This window comes from Erythranthe guttata, chromosome 6 (genome assembly GCF_056151865.1).
Source record: "Erythranthe guttata isolate IM_541 chromosome 6, IM_541, whole genome shotgun sequence".
In the NCBI taxonomy this organism is placed as follows: Eukaryota; Viridiplantae; Streptophyta; class Magnoliopsida; order Lamiales; family Phrymaceae; genus Erythranthe; species Erythranthe guttata.
In genome coordinates, this window is record NC_142538.1 from 9,941,691 (window position 1) to 9,965,305 (window position 23,615).

General features: G+C 35.4%; 3 protein-coding genes across 4 annotated transcripts; all 3 read right to left on the minus strand.

The window, feature by feature from the left end:
- Positions 1 to 11,309: 11,309 nt before the first annotated feature.
- LOC105974868 (uncharacterized) lies at positions 11,310 to 12,559 on the minus strand. Of its 2 annotated transcripts, none has more exons than XM_088819833.1 (3): positions 11,995 to 12,559; positions 11,711 to 11,830; positions 11,310 to 11,631 (listed from the first exon to the last, which is right to left on the minus strand). In XM_088819833.1, exons 1-3 carry the CDS (start codon positions 12,373 to 12,375, stop codon positions 11,455 to 11,457), a joined length of 678 nt encoding a protein of 225 aa, XP_088675959.1. In that variant the 5' UTR covers positions 12,376 to 12,559; the 3' UTR covers positions 11,310 to 11,454. The 2 variants fall into 2 exon arrangements, with proteins under 2 accessions (XP_088675959.1, XP_088675957.1); XM_088819831.1 differs by having other exon boundaries at positions 11,310 to 11,634.
- Positions 12,560 to 13,163: 604 nt separating this feature from the next.
- MOS7 (nuclear pore complex protein-like protein) lies at positions 13,164 to 19,597 on the minus strand. The gene is made up of 9 exons (XM_013000038.2): positions 19,162 to 19,597; positions 18,589 to 18,740; positions 17,971 to 18,093; positions 17,103 to 17,247; positions 15,987 to 16,048; positions 15,470 to 15,686; positions 14,208 to 15,116; positions 13,732 to 13,981; positions 13,164 to 13,621 (listed from the first exon to the last, which is right to left on the minus strand). The coding sequence occupies exons 1-9, from the start codon at positions 19,585 to 19,587 to the stop codon at positions 13,350 to 13,352; spliced, it is 2,556 nt and encodes an 851-aa protein (XP_012855492.2). The 5' UTR covers positions 19,588 to 19,597; the 3' UTR covers positions 13,164 to 13,349.
- A 625-nt stretch (positions 19,598 to 20,222) lies between these two features.
- On the minus strand, positions 20,223 to 21,368 carry LOC105961870 (uncharacterized). Its single transcript, XM_088818996.1, has one exon. The coding sequence runs from the start codon at positions 21,366 to 21,368 to the stop codon at positions 20,223 to 20,225; it is 1,146 nt and encodes a 381-aa protein (XP_088675122.1).
- Between the last annotated feature and the right edge of the window lie 2,247 nt (positions 21,369 to 23,615).

Consider the following 23,615-nt stretch of genomic DNA (forward strand, 5'->3'; position numbering starts at 1 on the left):
ACATAAGAATTGTAGCCCTTGAAATTAGCTTTCCAATGGCCAAAATCAGATGATTTGGAGTTCGTATGAGAGAGATATGCTCAAAATTAGGGGTGAAAGTTGGAACGGAAATACCGATTTCCGCCGGTTCCGATCCGAAAAGTTCCGATTTTGGAACAATTTTTTTCATTCTGAATTCCGAAATTCCGATTTCCGATTTTTTCCGATTTTTTTGGATTGGAATTGGAATTATATAAAAAAAATTGGAATTTCCGATTTCCGATCCGATTATTTCCGAAATTAATTCCGAAAAAATTCCGATTTTTTTCCAAAAAATACATCTTTGAGTAATATATATATATATATATATATTATACTTATTTTACATTATTTAGTTGTATTTATTCTTTATGGGCCATGTCACCTAAAAAAGCCCTAGTTTATTTTATGTAAAACCCTAGTTTTACGTTTATTATTTCTTGTGCAAAGCCAAAGAGTTTATTTAATTTTTGCTAGAAGTTTTATTGGATATTACGATGTCGTTTATTTTTATTTATTTTTTGAATTGAAATTTAGTAGTTATTTTTATCGACGTGGATGTTTTTATTTTTAGCAAATTATGAAATTTTCAGCGAAGTTTCGAAATTTTAATACTTATGTCATTTCCAAAAAAAATCTGAAATTCCGAAATTTCCGGGCCTTTTGGAATTGGAATGAATTTTTAGATTCCGAAAATTTTGGAATTGGAATTGGAATTGATTTTGTACTTCCGAATTTTTTTGGAAATATTCCGAAAAGGCTAATTTTGATCCGATCCTTCCGACTTTCAGCCCTACTCAAAATGGTGGACACTGCCAAAGTTGTGGCGAGATTCCTTCTTCCAATTTGATTTATTTGCTTATTTGCAACTTTTTCCTTTCTTTTTGATCTTTTTTCCTTCATGGACACCTAATTCTCGTTTTTACCTATAAAACACAAAATCAATCAATTAAAAGCATAAATATAATTAAATCTAAACAAAAGATCCACGTAAAGAGTAAACGTATTGAACGTAAAATTTACACTCAACACACCCCCAAACTTGAACTTTTGCTTGTCCTCAAGCAAAATCTAATCGTAAGCAAGTAACTCAACTACCGCATCTCATCACATAGATTAATGATCAACTTCACGTTTTCAGAACTTGTAATTATAATGAAAATTCTTTGGCATTCGCAAGCTCAAAATTCAAAAGCACTTAGTCACTTACCATAGCCAAAAACCACAAATCATGCAATTGCTTCAAGCATCCAATATTTGTAAATTAAAGATAGAAAAAATTTATGCTTACATGCATATGTTTGACTCCAAATACTCACCAAATTATTCTACTCTACTAATATCAAACGTTAAGCTATTGGGATCATTGGGGCTTTGTGGCTTCCAATTGTTAGGCTCTTTGGTTCGAGGTAGGAAATATGTGTATATGTGGCTATTATTCTTGAATTGAGAGGCGTTTGAAACAATGAATTCACCTCTAAGGACTTTAATAAACTCGATTCTCAAAAGTTCAAAAGTCTCCACTTTTGCATATAGAAGCCTATATACTTCTTCGTCTTTTTTCTTTTTTTTTTTTTAAGAAGAAGAGAGATCTTATAAAAAATTTCGACCGAACTCCAAGGGGCAATTTTTCAAAAATCTCCACTTTTCTACCTTATACACATTGGCTAAAAGAAATAACACCTTTTCTCCGAGGCTCAAATCAAGGTTCTAAGGATAATTTCGATAAAAAAGTCGGCTTGAAAGGCTCAAACGGTTCAAAGAAAGCCCAAATCATATCCCAAATCACTCACTACTCAATACTTCGTATCATAAATTTACTAAGTTGAGTTTTAAAACCGAACATAGCATGATCTAGCACAAATTAATTCCAAATTTAAAATACAAAACAGTCAACCAAAGCAATGCACAAAATGTGATTCCTAGAAATAATTCGCTTCTAAGTTCCATTGAATCGAAAGCTAAACAAACATCTAATCCTTATCACACGAAACAAGCAATTCATCATCAAACATTGATCATCTCTCATCATCATAACTCATCGATGCGTTCGACTCAAGCAAATTTTTTTTTTTAAGAAAACAATAAATAAACGAAAACGACTAAAAAGAAAAAGAAAAATCCAAAAGCATGCAATCTAAAATATATAAAGCACATAAAATGTGTTTTTCCACCCCCAAACTTAAAATTTACATTATCCTCAATGTAATTAAAACGAAGTTTAAGGATAGAATACACCTTGATTAGTCGAAACGTCCTTCACGTGTTGCACCCCTCCATCTCTTCCTCTTTCAAGCAAACACCTTTTTTTTTTTCTTTTTTTTTTCCGAAAAAAAAAAAAAAAAAAAAAATCCAGGGGTGTTCCGGACGGCCGTCCCACATTTTGCACTGTTTTTTGGACGGCCGTCCCACAAACAGTAGGTTCACAACTCGTCGTAACTTCTCCGGACGGCCGTCTGGGCTTTTTGTGTCCGTTTTTCGACCTAAAAATTCAAACATGATTAAATTATTAGATTGCACGCTTATATATATTTTAAGAAAATTAAAAACAACTAAAAATACGAAAACATATGAGAAAAAACGATAAATGCTCGGGTTGCCTCCCGAGAAGCGCTAAATTTTAAGTCTTCAGCCGGACTTTGCTTCTTGAAATTGTTATGTCCAATCCAAAGCCTTGTAGATTGCGCATCCATCCATGAGCTTTTTCCCTTCAATTGCAACCGATACAGGGATATAATTGCAATATGTCATGGTCCACTTTAGCTTGTAATCTTTCTTGGTTGTAATCAATCGGTACGAAGCCAAGATGGGATCTTCATCACCCGCTCCCTCAAATTGGTACACAAAAACCTCACGTCCGCGTATAACCTCCACTTCAAACACATTCGTCTTCTCATCAACCTCTATTGATGCCTTTAAAGCCACGTCATGAACAACAATAATATCCTCAATTTGAATATTTGCACTAACCACATCCATCTCCTTCTTCTCTTGTTCCGAGACATCTTTGGAGTTGAGCTCGATTGCATTGTCAGATTCATCATCCTTAAGCGTCTTCGTAATTTCTTTTTTCCTCTCATCGACACTATTTTCTAGGTCTAATGGATTTTTCTCACTACAAGTTTCAGAGAGATTTTCTTTGTTGCAAACATTCTCGATATTGTCTGAAATATTTTCGAGAGACCTGTGGCGCTTGAATTCTTCTAACTGTATCTCCAGCCTTCGGATAGATGCTTGAGTGGATTTCATAAATTCTTCAAGGACGGAATTCAAATAACACTCCTGAACAGTGGGTTCTCGTGGCATGTTGGTGTATGTGTTCCAATAACCGTCGTTGGTGTTATCTATGAAATTATTCGTTTTCGGTGCATACCAACATTGGTTAGTGTAATGATCTCCACCACATACTGAACAAAGTGACGGCATATCATAGGTATTTTGGAGGTATTCGCCAGACGGAAGCCATTCATATCCCGTTTGAAGTGCGCAAAAATTGTAACCAAAGATAAAAAAAATAAAAGATAAAAATTAATTTGGGTGAATCGTGAAAATTGTTCAAATTTAGAGCTAGAATAAAATAAATAATTAAAATATTCCCCGGCAACGGCGCCAAAAACTTGTTGGCCGAAAACCTACACGCAAGTGCATGTATCGTACAAGTAATATAATGGGCTAAAAGTCCGGATATCGAACCCGCGGGGATAATTTTATTATTTAATCCTAGACGCTAAATTCTACCAATTATTATCAAGCCCACCCTATACAGTCGACTTTAGAGAGAATTAACTAAAATAAATTAAAAAGCAAATTAAAAAGACTAGAGCACGAAAGCAATTAAAAACGAAGGTTTAATCAGATTAAACAAGCCTAGGATTTTATTCTTCCCCCTATGTGATTATTATTTCCCCCACTTCCTTCAGTTTTGCAAGCAATTAACCCGGATTATTAACCTGAGATGCTAAAATAATCGTAACCCGCTTCCGCGTGTATTACGATTCTAATACCCTAGATTCAATTACTATATTCCTATGCAATTAATTCTAGAACACAGCATTAAGCACAAATCTCAATAATGGCTACCTAAGAGATTAACTATATTCCTATGTTAATACCACAAAGGTTCTTCTACCACAGTTCTAAATATTAACCCGATCTTCCGATTCATGCGATTAACAATAACATAAAAGCACATAAGTTGATCAAGTTCATGCACTTAATAAAACAAGTAGAAGAAATAATCTGGAATTAAAACTTGCATAAAATCATAGAATTGGGTTCATAAATCCCACATAGGGTTCCAAATAAAATCCTAGAAACTAAAGACTTAGCTACTCGTGATTCTTATGATAAAGAAAATAAAAGAAATAAATTAAATAAGAAAAATTGTGCTTGAGTCTTCGTTGATCTTCGTTCCTCGAGTTGTGTGGTGTATGATTTCCTCCTTATGGTGCAGAGACTTGTTGTTTTTATAGGCTTTTCTTGATAAGGAAGCAGTGGAAACCTAATAGGAATCAATTTCCGCCACTTTTCCCCCATCAGGACTTGTTCTTTGATTTTCGCCATGTTGGAGTCCGAATTTTGGAATGTTGCGCACATAATAATTGTAGCCCTTGAAATTAGCTTTCCAATGCCGCCAAAATCAGATGATTTGGAGTTCGTATGAGAGAGATATGCTCGAAATGGTGGACACTGCCAAAGTTGTGGCGAGATTCCTTCTTCCAATTTGATTTATTTCCTTATTTGCAACATTTTCCTTTCTTTTTGATCTTTTTTCCTTCATGGACACCTAATTCTCGTTTTCACCTATAAAACACAAAATCAATCAATTAAAATCACAAATATAATTAAATCTAAACAAAAGATCCACGTAAAGTAAACGTATTGAGCGTAAAATTTACACTCAACACCTATTCACATATGTCTCTTCACTCATGTTTATTTCTCATGTTTACTTCTTGTCTTGCATTAGGCATTTAAAAAAAATAAAAAAAAAAAAAAAGAAAAAAGAGAGAGAGAGAGAGAGACGGGATTTTTGTTTTTGTGCCTGTTAAATTTATTTTTTTTGCTGCAGCCGGATCTATTGAGCTTACTCCTCACATTTCCTCGTTTCGTATGAAGTTTGGCAAAGTCTGTAGTCCTTGTTATTTAATGTTGGATTTGATATCACTATCCTTTGATTTTCGCATTGCAATTATCGTGTGGTATTGAGTTTGTGAGTTTGTGATTTTGTGTGCACGTCATGTATGGTGATTCTTCTTACTTACTTTCAAAATTCTCTCTTCGTTTGATCTTTTTGTTAAGTTTTGAACAGATTGCTCGAAACATCAAGATCATTAGCCCATGTTGATTTATCTATGCATGGTGATTGCCCAGAAAGGGGGAGAAAAGAACAGTAACGATGGCATGAACAGAGGGGAGTTCCGACAACTGTTGCTACAGTGCATCTAACAGTTGCTGAAACAGTGCAGGAGTGCAGGGGGAGTTCAGACAACTGTTGAGACAGTGCATCAGACAGTTGCTGGAATTCTGAAAATATTCCCTAAAAGGGCATGACTACCACTCTTTTGGTCCTTATCCCAAATATTCATAACCCGTAATCTTTACAGCATTTTCGCCCTATTACTTTGGGTAATTTAGTTCATAAAGTTATCTCCATTTATAGCCACTCGGATGAGCGAGATTCTTCCAGTGATCATATCTGAAGAGCAAACGAGTTTTTATTAAAGGCGGAAGTATTCACGAATCGATTGCTATTGCTCAAGAATTAGTCGCAAATATTGACAGGAAAATTGAAGGTGGGAATTTAATTCTTAGGTTCGATATGGCTAACGCATATGATAGACTTGAATGGCGGTTTCTGCTTAAAGCAATGCAAGTTCTGGGATTTTCTAACCAAGTATGCGATCTTATGTAACGATCCTTCTCCAATATTTGGTATTCGCTTTTAAGTAATGGAGAATCGTTTGGCCATTTCAAATCCTCTAGAGAGGTCAGACAAGGCGACCCTCTATCTCCAATGTTCATCATTGCTCAACAGATCTTAACCCTCATCATCAAACGACTGGAGGAGCAAAATCGAATGAATAAGTATAAAGTTAGACGGGGCTCGCTCCATATATATATATATATATATATATATATATATATATATATATATATATATATATATATATATATATATATATATATATATATATATATATATATATATATATATATATATATATATATATATATAGATAGATATATATATATATATATATATATATATATATATATATATATATATCCCATCTCTTTTATGCAGACAACATGTTTTATTCACCAATGGGTGCAAGCAAGTCTTCGGTTAAGAATCTTCGAAGAATGTTTAAAATACGAGGAGTCCTCGGGCCAGCTGATTACTTTTGAAAAAAGTGTCTTTTACACCTCCAAGAGAATTCAGGCGACTAAAATCCCTCAGCTCAAAGATTGGAGTGGATGTTCTCATAATTTGCTGTCATTAAAATATCATGAGGTTCCCATCTACAAAGGTCGGTTCTTGGTGCAACACTTTGATTATCTTATACAATATTTACAGAATCGGCTGGTTGCATGGCAATCGAAATTACTATCATTTGGTGGTCGCATCACACTGATCAAATCGGTCCTTTATATCCGCCTAATCATACTCTCTCCTCCGATGTTTAAACAAACTCTTTCCTTGTGGAAATATTGCATGGCGATAATTTCAGAAAAGGACCTCCGCTGCATTTATCTCTTCTTTGGCGGGAGCTTCATAAACACTTGCAAATATTATTGGAGAATAATAGTTGTTGGATTGTGGGCAAGGGTCATGTTGACTTCTCGCGAGACAGATGGTTTCAAGATGGGATTCTTGATGAACACCAAACCATGCAATTCAAAGAAGCTAAGCTACAACCTCTGGAGTATAAAATTTATCTATCCCTGGAGCACCAACAAATCTTTGACGCATCTACTCAAAGCTTGGACGGCTGGTTTTAGGATCAGTTCGCAAGAGGGTTTAATGGCACTTGGCATCTTAATGTTTGGTTGCTGGGAAATTTGGAAGAATCGATGTCGATCCATTTTCGAGGATATTCCGATGAATACCATGACTATCATCATCACGAATATATATCATTCCCTTGGTGATCAAATCTTCGTCGTCAAACCTGGGGAAAGCTATCATGCAATCCCTTAATTTGCATGTTAAGGAAAGGGCATTTTGGATCCAATGGACTCCGTCAGCATCACCTCAAGTTCAAATCAAACGTGAACGGATATCAGCATGGAAATGAGTGCTCGGGCGGAGGTATATATATTGAGGACTCGCGATGGACACTTTCTTCATGGTTTTTCTTACTTTTATGGGCATGGTTTTCATCTTTCTGCAGAATCTGCATCAATTTTAGATGGGATTCATATTTCTCTAGAGAAAGGATTCGATGCAAAACTAGTTCCACACGATTTATCAAAATATGGTTGTTGCTTGGGAATTAAATTATGTTATCCGGTGCATTCGCAGACTCCTTTCGGCGAATAGAAGAGTGGTTCATATTTATCGGGAAGGAAATCGTCCGACTGACAGGCTAGCCAAATCGGCTCATGGCCATAAATTGAAGATTCAGTATAGTTCTATTAGAGATCTCCCTAGTTTTATTAGACATTTAATTTTATTAGATAAACTAGGCTTTCGTGATTTTCGTAAACGTTGTATTGTAAATAGGGGGTACTCTTTTCCTTGTTCTAGACCGACAAGGTTTGCAATGAAAATACTCTTTTGGCAGCGGTTGATTTGATCGGTCAGAGAAACCCAGAAATTGCTTCTGAATGTGGTGATTTACGCCACTTCTGTGATTCAAAAAAGAAAAAACTACACCATTCTTGTTGAGAAAAATTATCTTTGCACCATTCATATAAATAACCCCACTCCAAGGGTTATCTAAAATGGGCCCTTTTACGTATTAAGATTTGACGATATAAGGACATACAAAGTTGTGTTGTAGTTGCCTCATTTAAAAAATTATATCAATTTGTATTGAACTATTTGAAATTTTTTGTTCCATTATTTTATCAAAAATATTTTTTTTTTTTGGTTTTTTTTCAAAATCGTCTCCCGTACTAGTAATTTATAAACATACATCTTATATAAAAGAAAGATATTTTGAATTATAACCCTAAATCTAAAACTAGGGGTATTTTAATCTTTTGACAATTTTATCACACAAAGACGGTACGTGGGTGGGGGGGGGGGGGGGGGGTGGTGGGGTTGTCTAGGGGGGCTCCCGCCCCTGCAGAAAAGAAAATCACCTATATTAATAGACTTTGGTCCCCTCAAAATTTAAAATTTGTACACTTTTAGCTCATAAAAAAATACTTTTTTCCTTCTCTTTATTCACCCGCATATTTTGCCCCCCCAACTAAAAGCCCTAGATCCGCCCTTGGGTGTGAGGGAGATTAGATGTATTTTTTTTAATACATCTTATATATAAAAGGAAGATATTTCGAACTATAACCCTAAACCTAAAACAAGGGGCATTTTAGTCAAATTTTATTTTGATAGTTTTTCCACACAAAAACGGTACGTGGGGTCTACGGGGGGCTCCCGCCCTTGCAGGAAAAAAATATTCATCTATATTCTATTACTTTTTTAATTGCATTTTGGTATTTATCTATTAATTTATAGACTTTGGCCCCTTCAAAATTCAAATTTGTACACTTTTTAATCCATAAAAAAGAAAAAAATTCCTTCTCTTTAGTCACCTTCATATTTTGGCCCCCCAACTAAAAGCCCCTGGGTCCGCCCCGGGGCGTGAGGGAGATTAGATGTATTTTTGTTAATACATCTTATATATAAAAGGAAGATATTATTTTCAACTATAACCCTATACCTAAACCTAAGGGCATTTTAGTCAATTTTTATTTTGACAGTTTTTACACACAAAAACCGTCCACTCCGAAGAAAACACTGCACGATCTTCTTTTTGTAATGAAAGGGGATGAAAGAGAGAAAATTGTAACCGTGGATGAAATGCGTACTGCATAGGTCAGTTGGACGCGACTATGCATTTTTTGGTAAAGACATTTTATTCAAAGCAGAAATCAGCGTGTTGGTAGGTTATTGCTCTTAAAAGGATATCATATGATGATGATCTTATCCAACAATTTAGGAATAGATATGAATGTTTGATTTTTTTTCATTCGGTTTTTGCTAGAAATTCATACAACGCTTTTTAACCCCATTTGTTTGTTGTAGACACATGATGAAGAATATGATACGGGAATGACGGGGAATGCCTCTAAATTAACAACTACGATAAATGAGATGATCGAAAATATAGAGGCTCCCTGATGTGCACAAGTTTCTATATGACTCCGCAGTTTTGGTCATTATATTTGTTAAAGCAAGTGATGTCAGGGGCTGGGATTACGTGACGAAAGAAGCTTTCTCATCAGACAAAAATGAGTGAACATTTAAGGGGTTTCTTCTTCTTTTTTCACTAAATCTGCTGAATATTTAAGGACTATATTATATTCAATTTTCAACCTTGTTTTGGTAGGTTCTGTCATTTGTTGCTACCTTGGATAAATTATGGAAGCCAAGATGAAGAGTACGTAATTGTTCTGTGTCGTGTAGAATCTGATGTTCCTGGTTTTGCAGTTGGGTCTGGCGGATTTGAATTATCGATTAGAGAATCTAAGAGGAGAATTATTAGATGGCAATGGAAAGATGAAATTGGAATTCGTCTAATTTCTCTTCGGACAATAGTCTGGACCTGAACTCCAACCTGAATTTGGGTGTGGATTTAATCCCGATAGTTCTTAATTCTTATGTCATTCCTTAAACAACTTATGATTTAATCAAACCACGGATAGAAAATAGATTGGTTGTACTTGAAATCTGGAACTAGTTTTTTAAGTGCAAATTATGTTATACTCTATTATGTATATTTTTTTCTGAAGAATATCTATCATTATCATGTTCCTAACTTCTAAGTGCATATAAACCATAACCTTTATGTACATATAAAACCTGATTTTTGTGGATATTGAAGAAGAAAATATCCTCATTTTATTTTCTAAACCAGAGAAATATCTTGGAGACATAGTTACATGGAAAAAGGCGTAACCTGTTCTTACAGAGGGACTACATGAGTTCGGGAAGCCCTACAAGGTTTTCAGGTTGATATTGCTTGGTTCAATTGTGTGGTTATTTTCAATGTTTTCAGAACCGGACCGGACACGAAACCGGCTATACATTTGGGTCACGGGTGGACCGGTTCAACCGGGTTCGACCCGAGTTTTTTAATTTTAAATTATTTATTTATAATTTTAAATTGATTATCTTAATATAAATTAAAACATATTTTGATCCTTAACTATCAACATAAAATTAATTCTTTATTTTATTTATTAATTATATAATCATATTTGAAACACAAAGAAAATTGATTCTACAATATAAATGATAATTAATTATTTAATAATAGAATCAATATAAATTACTAACCCAAACCCTAATTAGTTCTTTGTGCCGTCTCTTCATTCCATTCAACAATGGTGCTTCCCCTCACAACTAAATACGCATAATCAAATCTTTCACTAAATGTACAGCAAATCGAAAAACCAAACATTATTCCCCCTCCGTTTCATCTGTTCCCTTTATGTTTTGATATTGAATCTGGTTTAACCCGGTTTTCAACTGGTTCAACCGGCGGTTTTCGCGGTTCAATCGGCGGTTTTTCGCGGTTCAACCGACTCCTTTCCGGGTCCAAATTAACTGACCCCGGTTTTTGATTTTTCCGGTTCTTAGTATCGAACCGGACCGCGCCATCACCGGGTCCCGGTTGAACCGGTCGGACCGGCCGGTCCGGTTCCGACAACATTGGTTATTTTAGTTGATAGATGGACTGTTAAAGCGCATAATGCTCCTATGAAGACTTGCCTTACGGAAATACAATTTTGGTATTTGTTCTGCTGCTTTTTCTGAGAACATTTGATAGGTAAATTTGTGTGCTGTAAAAATTGATTATTTGTGTGCTGTAAAAATTGATTTTTTTGGTTTTTACCTGTACCAATCTATTGATCGTTTTTATAACCCCTATATTGGTAATTTACATATGTTTTCATACATGCATAGTATTTTGTAATTCATCTCAGATCTACTACAGGGTTTTGTTCACTTGACTCTTGAGGATTGAAAAACAACAAAGCAAGAAATGGCAAATGACAATATGTTTTACTTATAGAGCCTTAGGTTTGATTTCTCAATTGCGATATTCAACATATTAAGTTTTAAATATCTTTTATTTTATAATGGTACCCGTGCAAGACAAGGGTTACTAGTAAACATAAATAACAAATATATATATATGTTTTACCATCAATATGCAGATAATATTAATAAGGGTGTGTGCAGAAATTGGAGGTGAATCAAGAAATACGAACATATTCGAGTTGAGTATTATGTTGGGTTCCATACAAAATCCTTGCATCGAAATTTGTGGCATCCGCATCACCTTCCTGGATGGCGCTAAATCCAAATTGCACCAACTCACCTACACACAGTCTCATGATTGCTGCAACCACATCCACCACCCTGTATTTCGTCTTCTACACACATTCAAAAAATTAAAAAAAAAATTAAAAAAAAAAAAATAAAATAAAGAAAAAAAGAATGAAAAGACACCTCTCGTTTGTTGAAGGAATCAATTGCTAGATGGGCAGAATTTCGAACATATTCCACAGTTTTGGGATCTTTGCCGGTTAAAGCTGGCTCATACAGCAAATGGTGATATCCTCCCTGTAACTATATTATATTGTTGAATTCACAACACAGACATACAGACACAGACAGGGTCAAATAATTGAAGATAATAATAATTATAATCAAAATAATATATATATATATATATATATATATATATATATATATATATATATATATATATATATATATATATATATATATACCCATTGAATTGATTGAATATCATCCTCTCCTCCCTTAGTCTTGGGGCGCCTCAACCTAAACGGATCATTGGAATCGAGTGTCTGTTCTTCAACAGGTTCCAGTACCCTTTCCAGTTTACGATCCCGTTCTTCACACATACGCGATTCGGTGTCGGATTCGGTTTCGGATTCGGATTCGGATTCGGATTCGGATTCTGATTCGGATCCGGATTCATCTGCTTGCAATTTATTGAGTTGAGTAACTATCTTACTGATCCTGAACTTGAGCTTTTCAGCTCTCTCCACCTCCAATTCCTTCTTCTCTGTATCCTCACGCAATTGATTCAGCCGCTCAACTATCCGATTGATCCTTGGTTTCCGATCATCGGACGTAGGATCCATCTCTCTCTCTCTCTCTCTCTCTCTCTCTCTCTCTCTCTCTCTCTCTCTAGAATCGTATCGAAGCCCTAATCGTTTGTTTGTGTAATCGTAGCCCTAGTAGTTTTTGCGGGTTTTGTTTGTTTTCCTTTTTCCTTCTTTTTCTTATTTTTCACACAAGTAAATTTACCTTTTCCCCTAAACGCACAAACATATATTACCATTTCTACCCCTACTCAATTTTTCTAAACAAAACAAAATACAATATAACTTAAAACAAATATGGACAGCAAAAAAAGAAAACAAATAAGATATTTTTCTCCAAAACAAGCTAATGGAAGGAAGAAAGAAAGAAGAAAAAAAAATTATATGCTTAAATACAAGAATATGCATATATTTTGATTGAATTTGATCTTGAAAATAAAGAAATCAATTTAAGTTATTATTGAAAGAGAAAATAAAGAAACTAATGTAGGCCCTGTACCGATTTGTTTACCGAAATTTGTGTAGAATTTGCATGATAAAATTTGAAAGGCTATGACTAGCTCCCGGGATTCACTTCCCAAACACCCTCTCAAAGGTATTTGAAAGCCTTGGCGAATTCTAAGTTGCTTTTTAGTAGCTATCTATAGTTTTATGGAATTTGGATCACAAAAAGAAAGCGAAAAGGAACGAGACGAACAAAGAAAGAGAACCGGAGCCTCCAGTCTAAATCGAAGCTCTAGTTATAGACCAAGCTTCTGAAATAGCATTTTAGGGGGTTTCGTAATTTCTCACTAGCGTATTAATTAATTCCTTCCCCAACACATTCATAATAATAAGAGACCAAAATTTCACCTGCTTTTTCGAATGTGGTATTTCATATTACACTTCACACAAAAACACCCACGGTTACTCTAAACGTTAAATCTACCAGATCAAATTTTCAGATTTCTTTTGTTACACATTTGGTTGGGGACAATGTCAGCTAATGCAGTAATTTTTTATGGTATGATCAATCAATCGGTGATGTCTCTGCTCTTTAATGCAGATTCAACGAGCTTGACTTTTTTGCTGTTCTCACTGTTCAAGAGTGAGAGTTTAGCGAGGGACGATTTCAGTTGAGATATATTATCATCTTCAATCCTTCTATTGTTAATACTGTTCCCCCTTCTTCCTCCTGCTTTTTGTGTTTCTTTTGCCTGCGGTGAATGAATATGTCTATTCAACCTTGCACTTACTGCCTCAATCGAATAGTGCAACGCATCCAATTCCAATCCACTAAATTTATCTGCATCAACAAGTATTAATTTCAGTGTTACAATTCTAGACTCTTGCATATTGAATAATAGCTAGGTGTATATAGCAACTTGTAAAATAAAGCTGTAGTAGAAAAATTACCGAGTTCCAGCTTGAAATCTCTCTCGGCTTTCGAAAGTGGTTTTTTGTGTGAACCAGGCAGCTTCCTCAAGTTTTGTAAACGCTCTTCTAAGGAACTGTGACGCTCAACTGCTCGATCTACGCGATCCTCAATCTTCTCTTTTTTTCTTTCAACTTCCGAAAGCTTCTGCTGCATTTCTCGTAACCGAGAATGCTGGTTGTCGATCACTTTTTTCAACTGAGGTGCATGATGCTGGAGTTCAAAGTACACCTATAAACAAACAAAACAATATCATTTCTAAATTCAAATCACATAAACAGGATCTAAGGAATAGGATACAAGTATATTTGTTTTTGCATATACCCAGCCCTCCTCCTCCCCTACCCCATTGAAAATAAAAAGTGTAACTCTTTGGTATTTACAACATTATGTAATCAATCTACAACGATAATGTGAAGAGAGCATATATTAAATAACTGCAAACATGACTTATTACCTTGTGTGCATACTCGACGTAATTTTCATGAAACAGCTTGAAATACTGATGAAGCATCGATCGACCTTCGATAGAATCAGCTGTCACAGAGCGTAAATTTGGAGCAGAAGGTGGCAATAAAACTGATTTAGGGCCACTAAGTAGTTCTTTGCTGATTATAGTGGGAACATCTGTCTCTTTTAACTCATCATCTGGACCAACAGCTTCTTCCCTCACCTTATCAATGACATCAGTAAGCAGTACATTCCAAGTCTCCATCTGTAGCACTATACAATCATTAGAAGAAGTAAGTCCCGTAATCCACGAATTCCCGAACGAATCTGACAAAGCCAAGAAACCATGAAGAGGTGATGGTGATGATGAATCGTCGGGACAAGTACTAAGAACAGAGAGCACAGATGGAGTTCGCATTGCCTCTTCTTTCCCACTTGTCTGGTTAGTGAAAGGGAGAAAATGCAAGACAATTAAATCTATTCCTCCCATATGAACACAGAATATTCTCTCGGGGACAAGAGGGTCATTTATCATAGCAATCAACGAACTATTCTTAGTGGGCAAAGCCAAATCCACAATGGCCAGCCTCAGCAAAGGAGGGGGGTGGCCCAACCAAACAGTATGGTCAAGCTTTAAAGTAGAACGGTCGTTGGGTGCAGATTCACAAATCATTGCAACACCGAGTATTTGATCGGATGAATCGACACGTAAACGAGGGGCACTGCCCATCTTCCAAACTGGCTGGATTTCATCGGCTAAAGCATCCAATTGCAACTGCCCACCACTCCAAGCGGTCACAAGAATTGAATCTTTGCCAGCTAAGTTGTAAAGAAAACTGACCGCACGGCCTTCACATACTCCTTTTTCAAATTCGGAATCTTGTGTCGCGCCATTACTTACTTTACGTAAAGGACCCTGAAATAAATGTTTTTGATACTTGTGAATGTTTTTAAATAAAAGGGGAAGGGATAAAGAGGGGGCTAAGGATTGACTGGAGCCTGAAGATAAGATGCATCAAGACACGAGGGGCAAAAAATCAACTAGCAAGTACTTCGAGCATAAACTGCATTAAAAATCAACAACCTAGAAAAGCAAAAAAAAATCTACACGACAAATAAATCCAGATAAGTAACTAATTGCACATAAGAGTCTAAGTCTTGTAATACTATAACCAAGATATGTTCAAGTCACTACATAACGACCAAATCCATGAAAATAGAACCCTGGAGGCACAAATACAAGAAAAGAATAACAGGGATTAGAAATACCTGCAGTGAAACTGATGCATCCAGTAAAACAAAAGGCTGAGCTTTAACAGCATACAATTTGCTACCATCTCCAGAGTGGAGTACTAATTCAGGAAATGTCGCCTCCAGCCAAGAGATTGCTGTATTGGAATTATAAACAGCTTTTGAATTGGCAGATTTCAGCCCAAATGTATGAGCATCATTATACATTTCCAGAACTGATTCCCAATTATACGTACTGTTTGAAAAAAAAAGGACAGAATCAGCACTCAGATACATTTAACAAATTGAGACTCTGGACAACATAAGGAAAAGCCTAAATGCGATGATCTAATAAATCATTTAGCATCTTGCCAACGTCTGGCAGTGTCTGCATTAAGATTTTGATGTATTCAGACAAAAAAACAGCAGCAAAGCCTCAAAAGGCAAAATATTTTTTAAGTACATTTTGTTAAGCAGGGTCAACATCCCCCATGATTTTTTTTGGGATTCCAAAATAGCAAAAAGGATAATCAGAAGAGTGCGCAAGGTAAATTACCTTCCAAAGGGAACAACAGGGCAAATTATGTAACTGGATCCATCACTAAACAAGATAAAAACCTGAAAAATGAGAAGCACCATCAGTCTCTTACTCCACATTGAAATATATTTTTGAATATATTAAGTTAGTCATGTTGGATAAAAATTCTAAACACATTTCCGACACGAGCCCTCGAATTGTTATACAAATTCCACCAATAAACGTCTTGTTCTTTTGTGACATACTAAACACATTACAAGTGTGAAGCTTGAAATATAAAGATACTCTTGCCTCGTACATGAAATAAAACTTCATAAGCCGGCAGATCAGATGTAAATATACTCTCTTACTAAGAGTTACACAAAATTGGCTAGATTCATTTTTCTGGTCAACCAATCTACTCCAGAAGCCGCAATTCATGTCATTTGTTAGTTGAAAGAAAAGCTAATTGTTTATATTCCGAAATCCAAGGTGATAAGACATCAGAGTTAAAAGCTCAGCAACTTTTTGAAATTGTAATAAAAATTGTGGGAAGGCATAACCATTTTGAGTTCAATAATTAACATCAGGATCTACTGAACTTGGTTACTAGGAATAGGAGGTACATGACTACGTCACAAGTTCCAGGGGAAGCTACACAGGTAAGCAATATGGAGGTCTGATGATCTCTTCTGACTGAAGTCAAGAATTCAGCGAATGATTCCAATTTTGTATGGAATTTATCTAAGATTTTAGTACAATCAACTAAGTCTTTTGTCCAAATTCAGTGTCCAATGTAGAATAGCTCGTTCTTAACTACATAGTCTCACACTTTAAAATAAACCAGGGACTGCCGGAATAAGCTCTCCATCAACCAAAGATAAGACAATTAACTACAAAAATATAATGATGCATATTCCAAGTGAGCCAGTAAAGTCAATTTTTAATTCCATATAACCAGAATGAGCATGTCATAATAAACATAAATAAAACGATAAACTTTGTTTCTCAACACGTATTTCATTGTAGTGCATGTACTGATAAAATCGATGTAATTTTGTCAGTAACAGCATTAGCAGTAAGCAGAAAAAATCCCAGTACCCAACATAAATAGCACCAAAAAAACAAAAATATGCAGGACTAGTACCCTCTTACACTGAATCTATCCCATAAATGATTGCCCCCAAATGAGAAATCCACAGGACATATTGCTGCTGCATTGCAAGAACTACCAGGTTCCACAGGTTGCAAATAATACTCCTGCTCCGGTTGGCCAAGGTCTGCAGACAGATCAAATAATCTGCAAACATATCATCAACACCATCATATAGAGCATATGTTTGAAAAAAATATGAATGATGTTATTAGCATGTAAGATTTCTACAGAACAATGAGGCTTCTATGGAACTTTAGCAAATATGTCAGGTTGCTTGCATTCTACCAATAGATTATGTTTCTTAAAATTGCTGCATATTCAAAACAACAATTTAGGGGTGTGCATTCGGATCCAGGAGCCCACTACCGCAAGCGACTCGATCCGGGTGGTACTCGATATTTTTATTTTGAAAAACATATTTATTTCATAAAACATAATATCAAAAAAAAGGGGGATTAGGAATATATAATTTAATATCGATATCAATCTCATTTTAGTTTATTTATCTCCATTTTTATATCTTCAATTCCTATTATATATCCTTTGATTTCCGATTTACTTTAGTTTTTATTCGAATACAAGTTTACTTTAACAAGTAAGAAGAAGAAAACAATGTAGAATGATGATTTATTTCATCTACTTTCATTGATATCAAGTCATTTTCATTTAATGTAGCCATTATAAATATACAAAAAATATATTGAAGAAACAATTACCCGATAGAAATGTAAAATTTAAAACCTAATTTTGAATGCAAAATTTAGAATGTGATATTTAAAACATAATTTTGAATGCAAAATGCACATCGACTCAACAGATATTGTAGATTGGTACTTCAAATAGAAATGTCGCAGAATGAAATTGTACCTGAAAACTGAATCCGATGAAAGTATTCCCAAGTGTGTATCACTGTGAGGATGCCAAGAAATTTGCAGGATGCGTATGAAATTGTTTCTGTCAAAGTAAATTTCTGGACCAATCGACACTGTCCTGTAAAAGTTTAAGGAACAGAACTGTCTTTTCAGCCTCTATAGAAAGAATCCAGCTTATTCAAGGAAGGCTAAAACTTCACAATCAAATGTTCGTACATTACATTCAGAAAAGATACCAAATGAAGTTAGCAACACTATTTTCCACAGCCAGTTATTGACCAAGAACTTAGCTTGCACCAAATGAAACACTCAAAAGGTGTCAACACAAAGTCATTTCACTTGGTTGTGAAAACTTTCTTCACGACAGTCAATTCTGCTGATATTTAGGTATATCTAACTTTAGAATTTCTAGGATTGAGCAGCAACGTCTAGATACTATTAAACAGAAAACTCGTAAATAAATCTCAATAAAGAGGTTAAGGCTAAACATCAACTTCATAGCAAGAAACCACATGCTCCAACAGTTAGTAAGTTTTTAATTAGTATTATTTCGTTGATATGAGCATCCAGTTAGAACAAGATAAACTTTGGTGCAAATAAAGTTTTTACGTACCGACAGAGGATGGTATTTTCTTCCGTTGAAGAGCGTCCATAGAGGTATATAACACGAAGTCCTTCCAATCCAGAAAGGAACAAAGCTGATCCGTTTCTGTTGATTGAAATCTTATTGACCTCAAAAGTCGTCGGCCTTTCTGCTTGCAACACCTATAAGAGAGCAAACCATGTATGGGCATCACACATCCATTTCTCTACGATGTGTTATAAAATGAAAAACGAATGCCAATAATCTGCTCTCACGCTTTAAATTAGACTGTCAATTTTTGGAATAGGAAAATACATTCGAGTAATAGTATCAATAGAATTTTCCATTTCTCTTGTGTTGTTAACTCATCTCCATGAACAAGGTTCAACCACTAAAATTTAGCAGGCCATCAAAACTACATTGACCAGGATTTGAATATTTGTTAAGGTAATACTGTTTAACTCTACTTAAAGAGGTTAATATATTCTTAAACCCATCCTAAACCCTAATTTATTAATGCTTAGGTTTCAGAAGCAAATTGAATGTCGAACACACAAAAAAACATATGGCAATGAATTTAAATCGAAAGGAAAAAGAAAAAACCTTTGAGGGGAAAGCTGCGAGAATGGAAGCCGGGTCGGGCTCGCCCAAGCGAATTGAAATTCGATGGAGGCATTTCTTATTTAAATCCCAGAAATAAAGCCGAGAAGTTCCATCCCACGCCATGAGATTCGGAGGCATTCTTTCGGCAGCGGCAGGAGTGGCGGTGGCGGTGGCGGAAGAGAAGAGTGGGTGGTTTTGGAGTGGGAACCATTGGAGCTCAGCTCTAGGGGTTGAACTTGACGGCGAAGGCGTCGGTGATTGACGACTGTCGGGTTCGATTAAGTCGAAAGAAAACCTCATCTCCGGTCGAAGAAAGATCCGGTGTGATTGTGAATTGTGATATTGAGACGAGTCGAATTTGTTTTTTTTTTTTTTCAGAGCAAATATATTTAAACTGGTCTTTCGAAATACTGAACTGATATCCATAGTGCAATTTTTACTACTGAAATGCTATTCATAGTGCGGTTTTTACCGGCTTGCAGTGCGATTTATTTCATTTGTAACTTTCCTAAAAACAAACCAAATTCGCCCGCTATTTCGTGTATTATTACACGAAATCCACTCAATAATTTCGTGTCTTTTCACACGAAATATAAGTGTTTATTGTTATAGAACACGAATGACGAAACTGTTAGATTGAAAAAAATCGTGTATTTCGTGTAAACGTACACGAAATGTGACATCATATTTCGTGGAGTTTTCTACGAAATGGAAGACCATATTTCGTAGATTTTTCCACGAAATATGAAGTGACATTTCGTGGAATTCAGTACGAAATCACTAATTGATTTATTTTTTAATTAACCAATTTATTTCAGACACTCAAATTGACCTAAAAATACAAATACAAATACAAATTGAACTAGAATTCAAATACAACTACAGATTGATCTAAATTTCAAATACAAAATTGACCTAAAAATTCAAATACAAATACAAATTGAACTAGAATTCAAATACAACTACAAATTGAACTAGAATTTAAATACAACTACAAATTGATCTAAATTTCAAATACAAATACAAATTTAACTAGATTTCAGATACAACTACAAATTGAACTACCGACCAGACTTTAATTGTTCGTACAAGAGTAGTCGGGGTTTGTACGTTTTGAGTAAGTGCCTCAAATTTTTAGCTCTATGGTGTACCCATGCCGGATGGATTGGTGGTAGTGGACTATTCGCGACCAAATTAACAAACATGAAATGATTGTTGTGCAATGTCACAACAATCATACATGATAAGTGACCAGTGCCAAACATAGGAAGGTAAGTCATACTCCCTACTTGAGTCAAAAGTACCACTAATGCACTGTATCTGGTAGCAATGGCCAATCTCATTTCATTCATGTCCATCCAATAAGCTTGTGGACAAGGCCATGAGGTCCAGTCACACTTGCGTATGACCTCAACGTATCCGGTACTGCCAAACATCGCCGTGTAGACACTAGCATGCTCGTATAACTCAATAAGCAACTCCCCTCTCACTTGCGGCCATCTTTCTTGATCCCCGTACACGGCTTGAGCAACGCACCGGTACCCACAGTTGCCATCCGCCATCACGTTAACATAATCTTGAATAAGACGGACCATAAATCTGGGCACGAAAGAATAAAAGTCGATTCCTTCATGTGCAGGTATTGTAGGGGCAGCAGATTCTTGTGTGGGAATACGAGAACCACGACCTTTCATCTTCGATTGAGGCGTTCCATCAGTGCTTCTCTCAACCTTTGCTTTAGGAATCTTTGCACCAGATGAGGTTTGGCGACCCTTGGAACCACAAGACGACTTAATTGTCTCCTCATCAATATGATACTGCCATCCAGAAGGGTCTCTCTTTGTCGAGTTATTCTTTGGTCGTCCTTTGGTCTTAACAAATGATGGCTCGGACAGATGCGACGTAGACGGATAAACGATGCCACGCAATGAGGCCACAGCATTTATCTTACTCGTGTAATTCATCTTCTTCAAATTGCAATTCAGGTCATCCATCTGTCTATCCACAATCTCCTCGCGGTTTACTTGATACTCAGGTAGCTCCGAAGGCTCAACTGCCATGGTACTCCAGAATGGATGCAAGTCTGAAATGACGAACGTGTCATTATCTTCCATTTTCTGCACAATTTTGCACGCGCATGGGAGCCCATGAGTATTCCAAAGATAGTGTGTGCAAATACTCGGATGTTGCATCGCCGGGGACTCCATCTCTTCATCGAATTTCTCTAATGCCAGATGCGTAACATAACAAATCAAACCCTAAAAACACGGAGATGCTGCAGTATGCTTCCTTATCTTGGATGATAATGAAAAATCGCACTTCAGCTGACTAATTTGGAGTTTTTCCCAGAATTTACACATACCAATTCTCCATATGCATGGAGCACCGTAGTTGGTATAACCAAAAGTTGGTTTCCACTTCCAGATCCATGGAATACCAAATTCAATAAAAAATATGCGGGAAGTTTTTCCTTCAATATATTTCTCTTTATTTTGAATGCTGGGAGAAATGGCTACCCATTCTTTCATAAGGCTGCTGAATTTTTCAGGCAAAATATTTGTTGATGGTCCAAAAATTCTCCACCAAGAGAAAAACCAAGTAGGGATTGGTTTGTGGAAAATATTTTCACATATCTTAATAAACCAAGAATGTCTTTGTTTTTTGTTTTCAAAGTAAAAAGTTTTATAAAAACTTTCTATATAATCAAAATAGTTGAATTTAAAATTCGTATTATTTTGGGAGAACATTTCTTTCTCATTTAGGGGAGAAATTCCCCATTCTTCAAAAGATATAATCTTTTTAATAATGATTTTGGAAAAACTATAATTTCCTTTCTCTTCTTCATTTCCTGAAGAAAAATGGTTGATCTCAACACTCTTCATATGAACGAGGATATTTTCATAGAATCCTCTGGGTTTGTATGAACCGTATGGCAAAGAGTTATTACTCAAATATCTTTCCATGATTATCCATAGGTTATCTGCCCATTGTGAGTCCTTTTCTTCTATGAGAAGAATGATCTCCTTATTAAGATTTTCAATGTAAAGATGTGAATCATCATCATCTTTTGCAATATTGGCATACGATGCATGTGAACTTGACTCAGGGATATTACCTTCTTTCTACTGTTTTTGTTTCAAGAATTCTTGAAACTCATCATGAAGTGGGTCTTTTGCATAACTAGAAGTATTACTTCCGGAAAAGCTTTGAGCTATAAGCTTCTTTTTCCCATGCTGAAGAATAGTGTTGGAGGTATCATTTCTTCCATCGTAATTTAGATTAGGGGGTTTTCCCCTACCACCTCTTCCTCTATAAGAGGAAAGATAACCACGTCCAGGTGTACTCATTCCTGAAGATTTAGACATGTCAGGTATTCACGAGTTAAGAAGTCAGGGAGATGATTTTCTTCCCCTCGTTTATAAATAATTTGAAAATCAAAAGGTGCTAAATGAGCTTGCCATCTGGCAAACATTTGTTTTGATACATCATGTTTAAAATCTTTTATAAACATGAACCTTGCAGACTGACAATCTGTTTTAATAATAAATTTCTGATTATATAAATCATCCTGAAATTTAAGAACACTTCTAACAATGGCAAGAATTTCTTTTGCAACAGTGAAATAATTCCTTTGTGCATTATTCCATTTACTAGAATAAAATCTAACAAGATATTCCTGTTTATTTTGGGGATCAATTTGTTTGAGGATTCCTCCAAATCCAATATCAAAAGCATCAGTTTCAATAATTTTTTCCCATTGGGGATTAGCAATCATTAGGCAGGGGAGATTTTTAATCTTTTCTTTAATTTTCCTAATGGCCTCAGTGTGTTTATCAGACCAAGGTAAAGGATTTTTCTTTAACCTATCATAAAGAATAGAAGAGTCTTTATTGAGATTCTCAATATAAGGGGAAATATAATTCAGACTTCCTAAGAATCTTTGTAACTGGGTCTTATCAGTAATAATATCAGGGAATTTTGATGCAAATTCAATGCTTCTTTGGATAGGAATAATATTTCCCTTTTCAATGTTATGACCGAGAAATTTAATGCTTGTTTGGAAAAGAACCATCTTAGGTTTTGAAATGACAAGACCATTTTGTATAACAATCTTTTTGAAAAGATCCAGATGTTTAAAATGATTTTCAATGTCTTTAGAATAGACAAGGATATCATCTATATAGACGATAATAAATTCACTATAGGGGGTAAAAATGTCATTCATAATTTGTTGAAATTCTGAAGGGGCATTTTTTAATCCAAAAGGCATAACATTCCACTCATAATGTCCAATAGGAACATTAAAAGCGGTCTTGTATCTATTGGATTTATCAATCTGTATTTGCCAAAATCCAGATTTTAAATCAAATTTAGAGAAAATTAGGGCATGGACAAGCCTGTCCAGAAGATCCTTTTTATTAGGGATAGGATGTCTAATCCATTTTAAAACCTTA

Excerpts from the sequence above, each read along its gene's own strand:
- LOC105974868 (XM_088819831.1), bottom strand. The coding sequence starts at position 12,375 with ATGGATCCTACGTCCGATGATCGGAAACCAAGGATCAATCGGATAGTT. Across the intron at positions 11,831-11,994 it reads ATATTCAATCAATTCAATGG|TTACAGGGAGGATATCACCA; the intron begins GTATATATATAT and ends AATATAATATAG. Across the intron at positions 11,635-11,710 it reads ATTCCTTCAACAAACGAGAG|AAGACGAAATACAGGGTGGT; the intron begins GTGTCTTTTCAT and ends GAATGTGTGTAG.
- LOC105961870 (XM_088818996.1), bottom strand. The coding sequence starts at position 21,368 with ATGGAGTCCCCGGCGATGCAACATCCGAGTATTTGCACACACTATCTT.
- MOS7 (XM_013000038.2), bottom strand. The coding sequence starts at position 19,587 with ATGGATATCAGTTCAGTATTTCGAAAGACCAGTTTAAATATATTTGCT. Across the intron at positions 15,687-15,986 it reads CCTGTTGTTCCCTTTGGAAG|TACGTATAATTGGGAATCAG; the intron begins GTAATTTACCTT and ends TTTTTCAAACAG. Across the intron at positions 13,982-14,207 it reads ACGTCGAGTATGCACACAAG|GTGTACTTTGAACTCCAGCA; the intron begins GTAATAAGTCAT and ends GTTTGTTTATAG.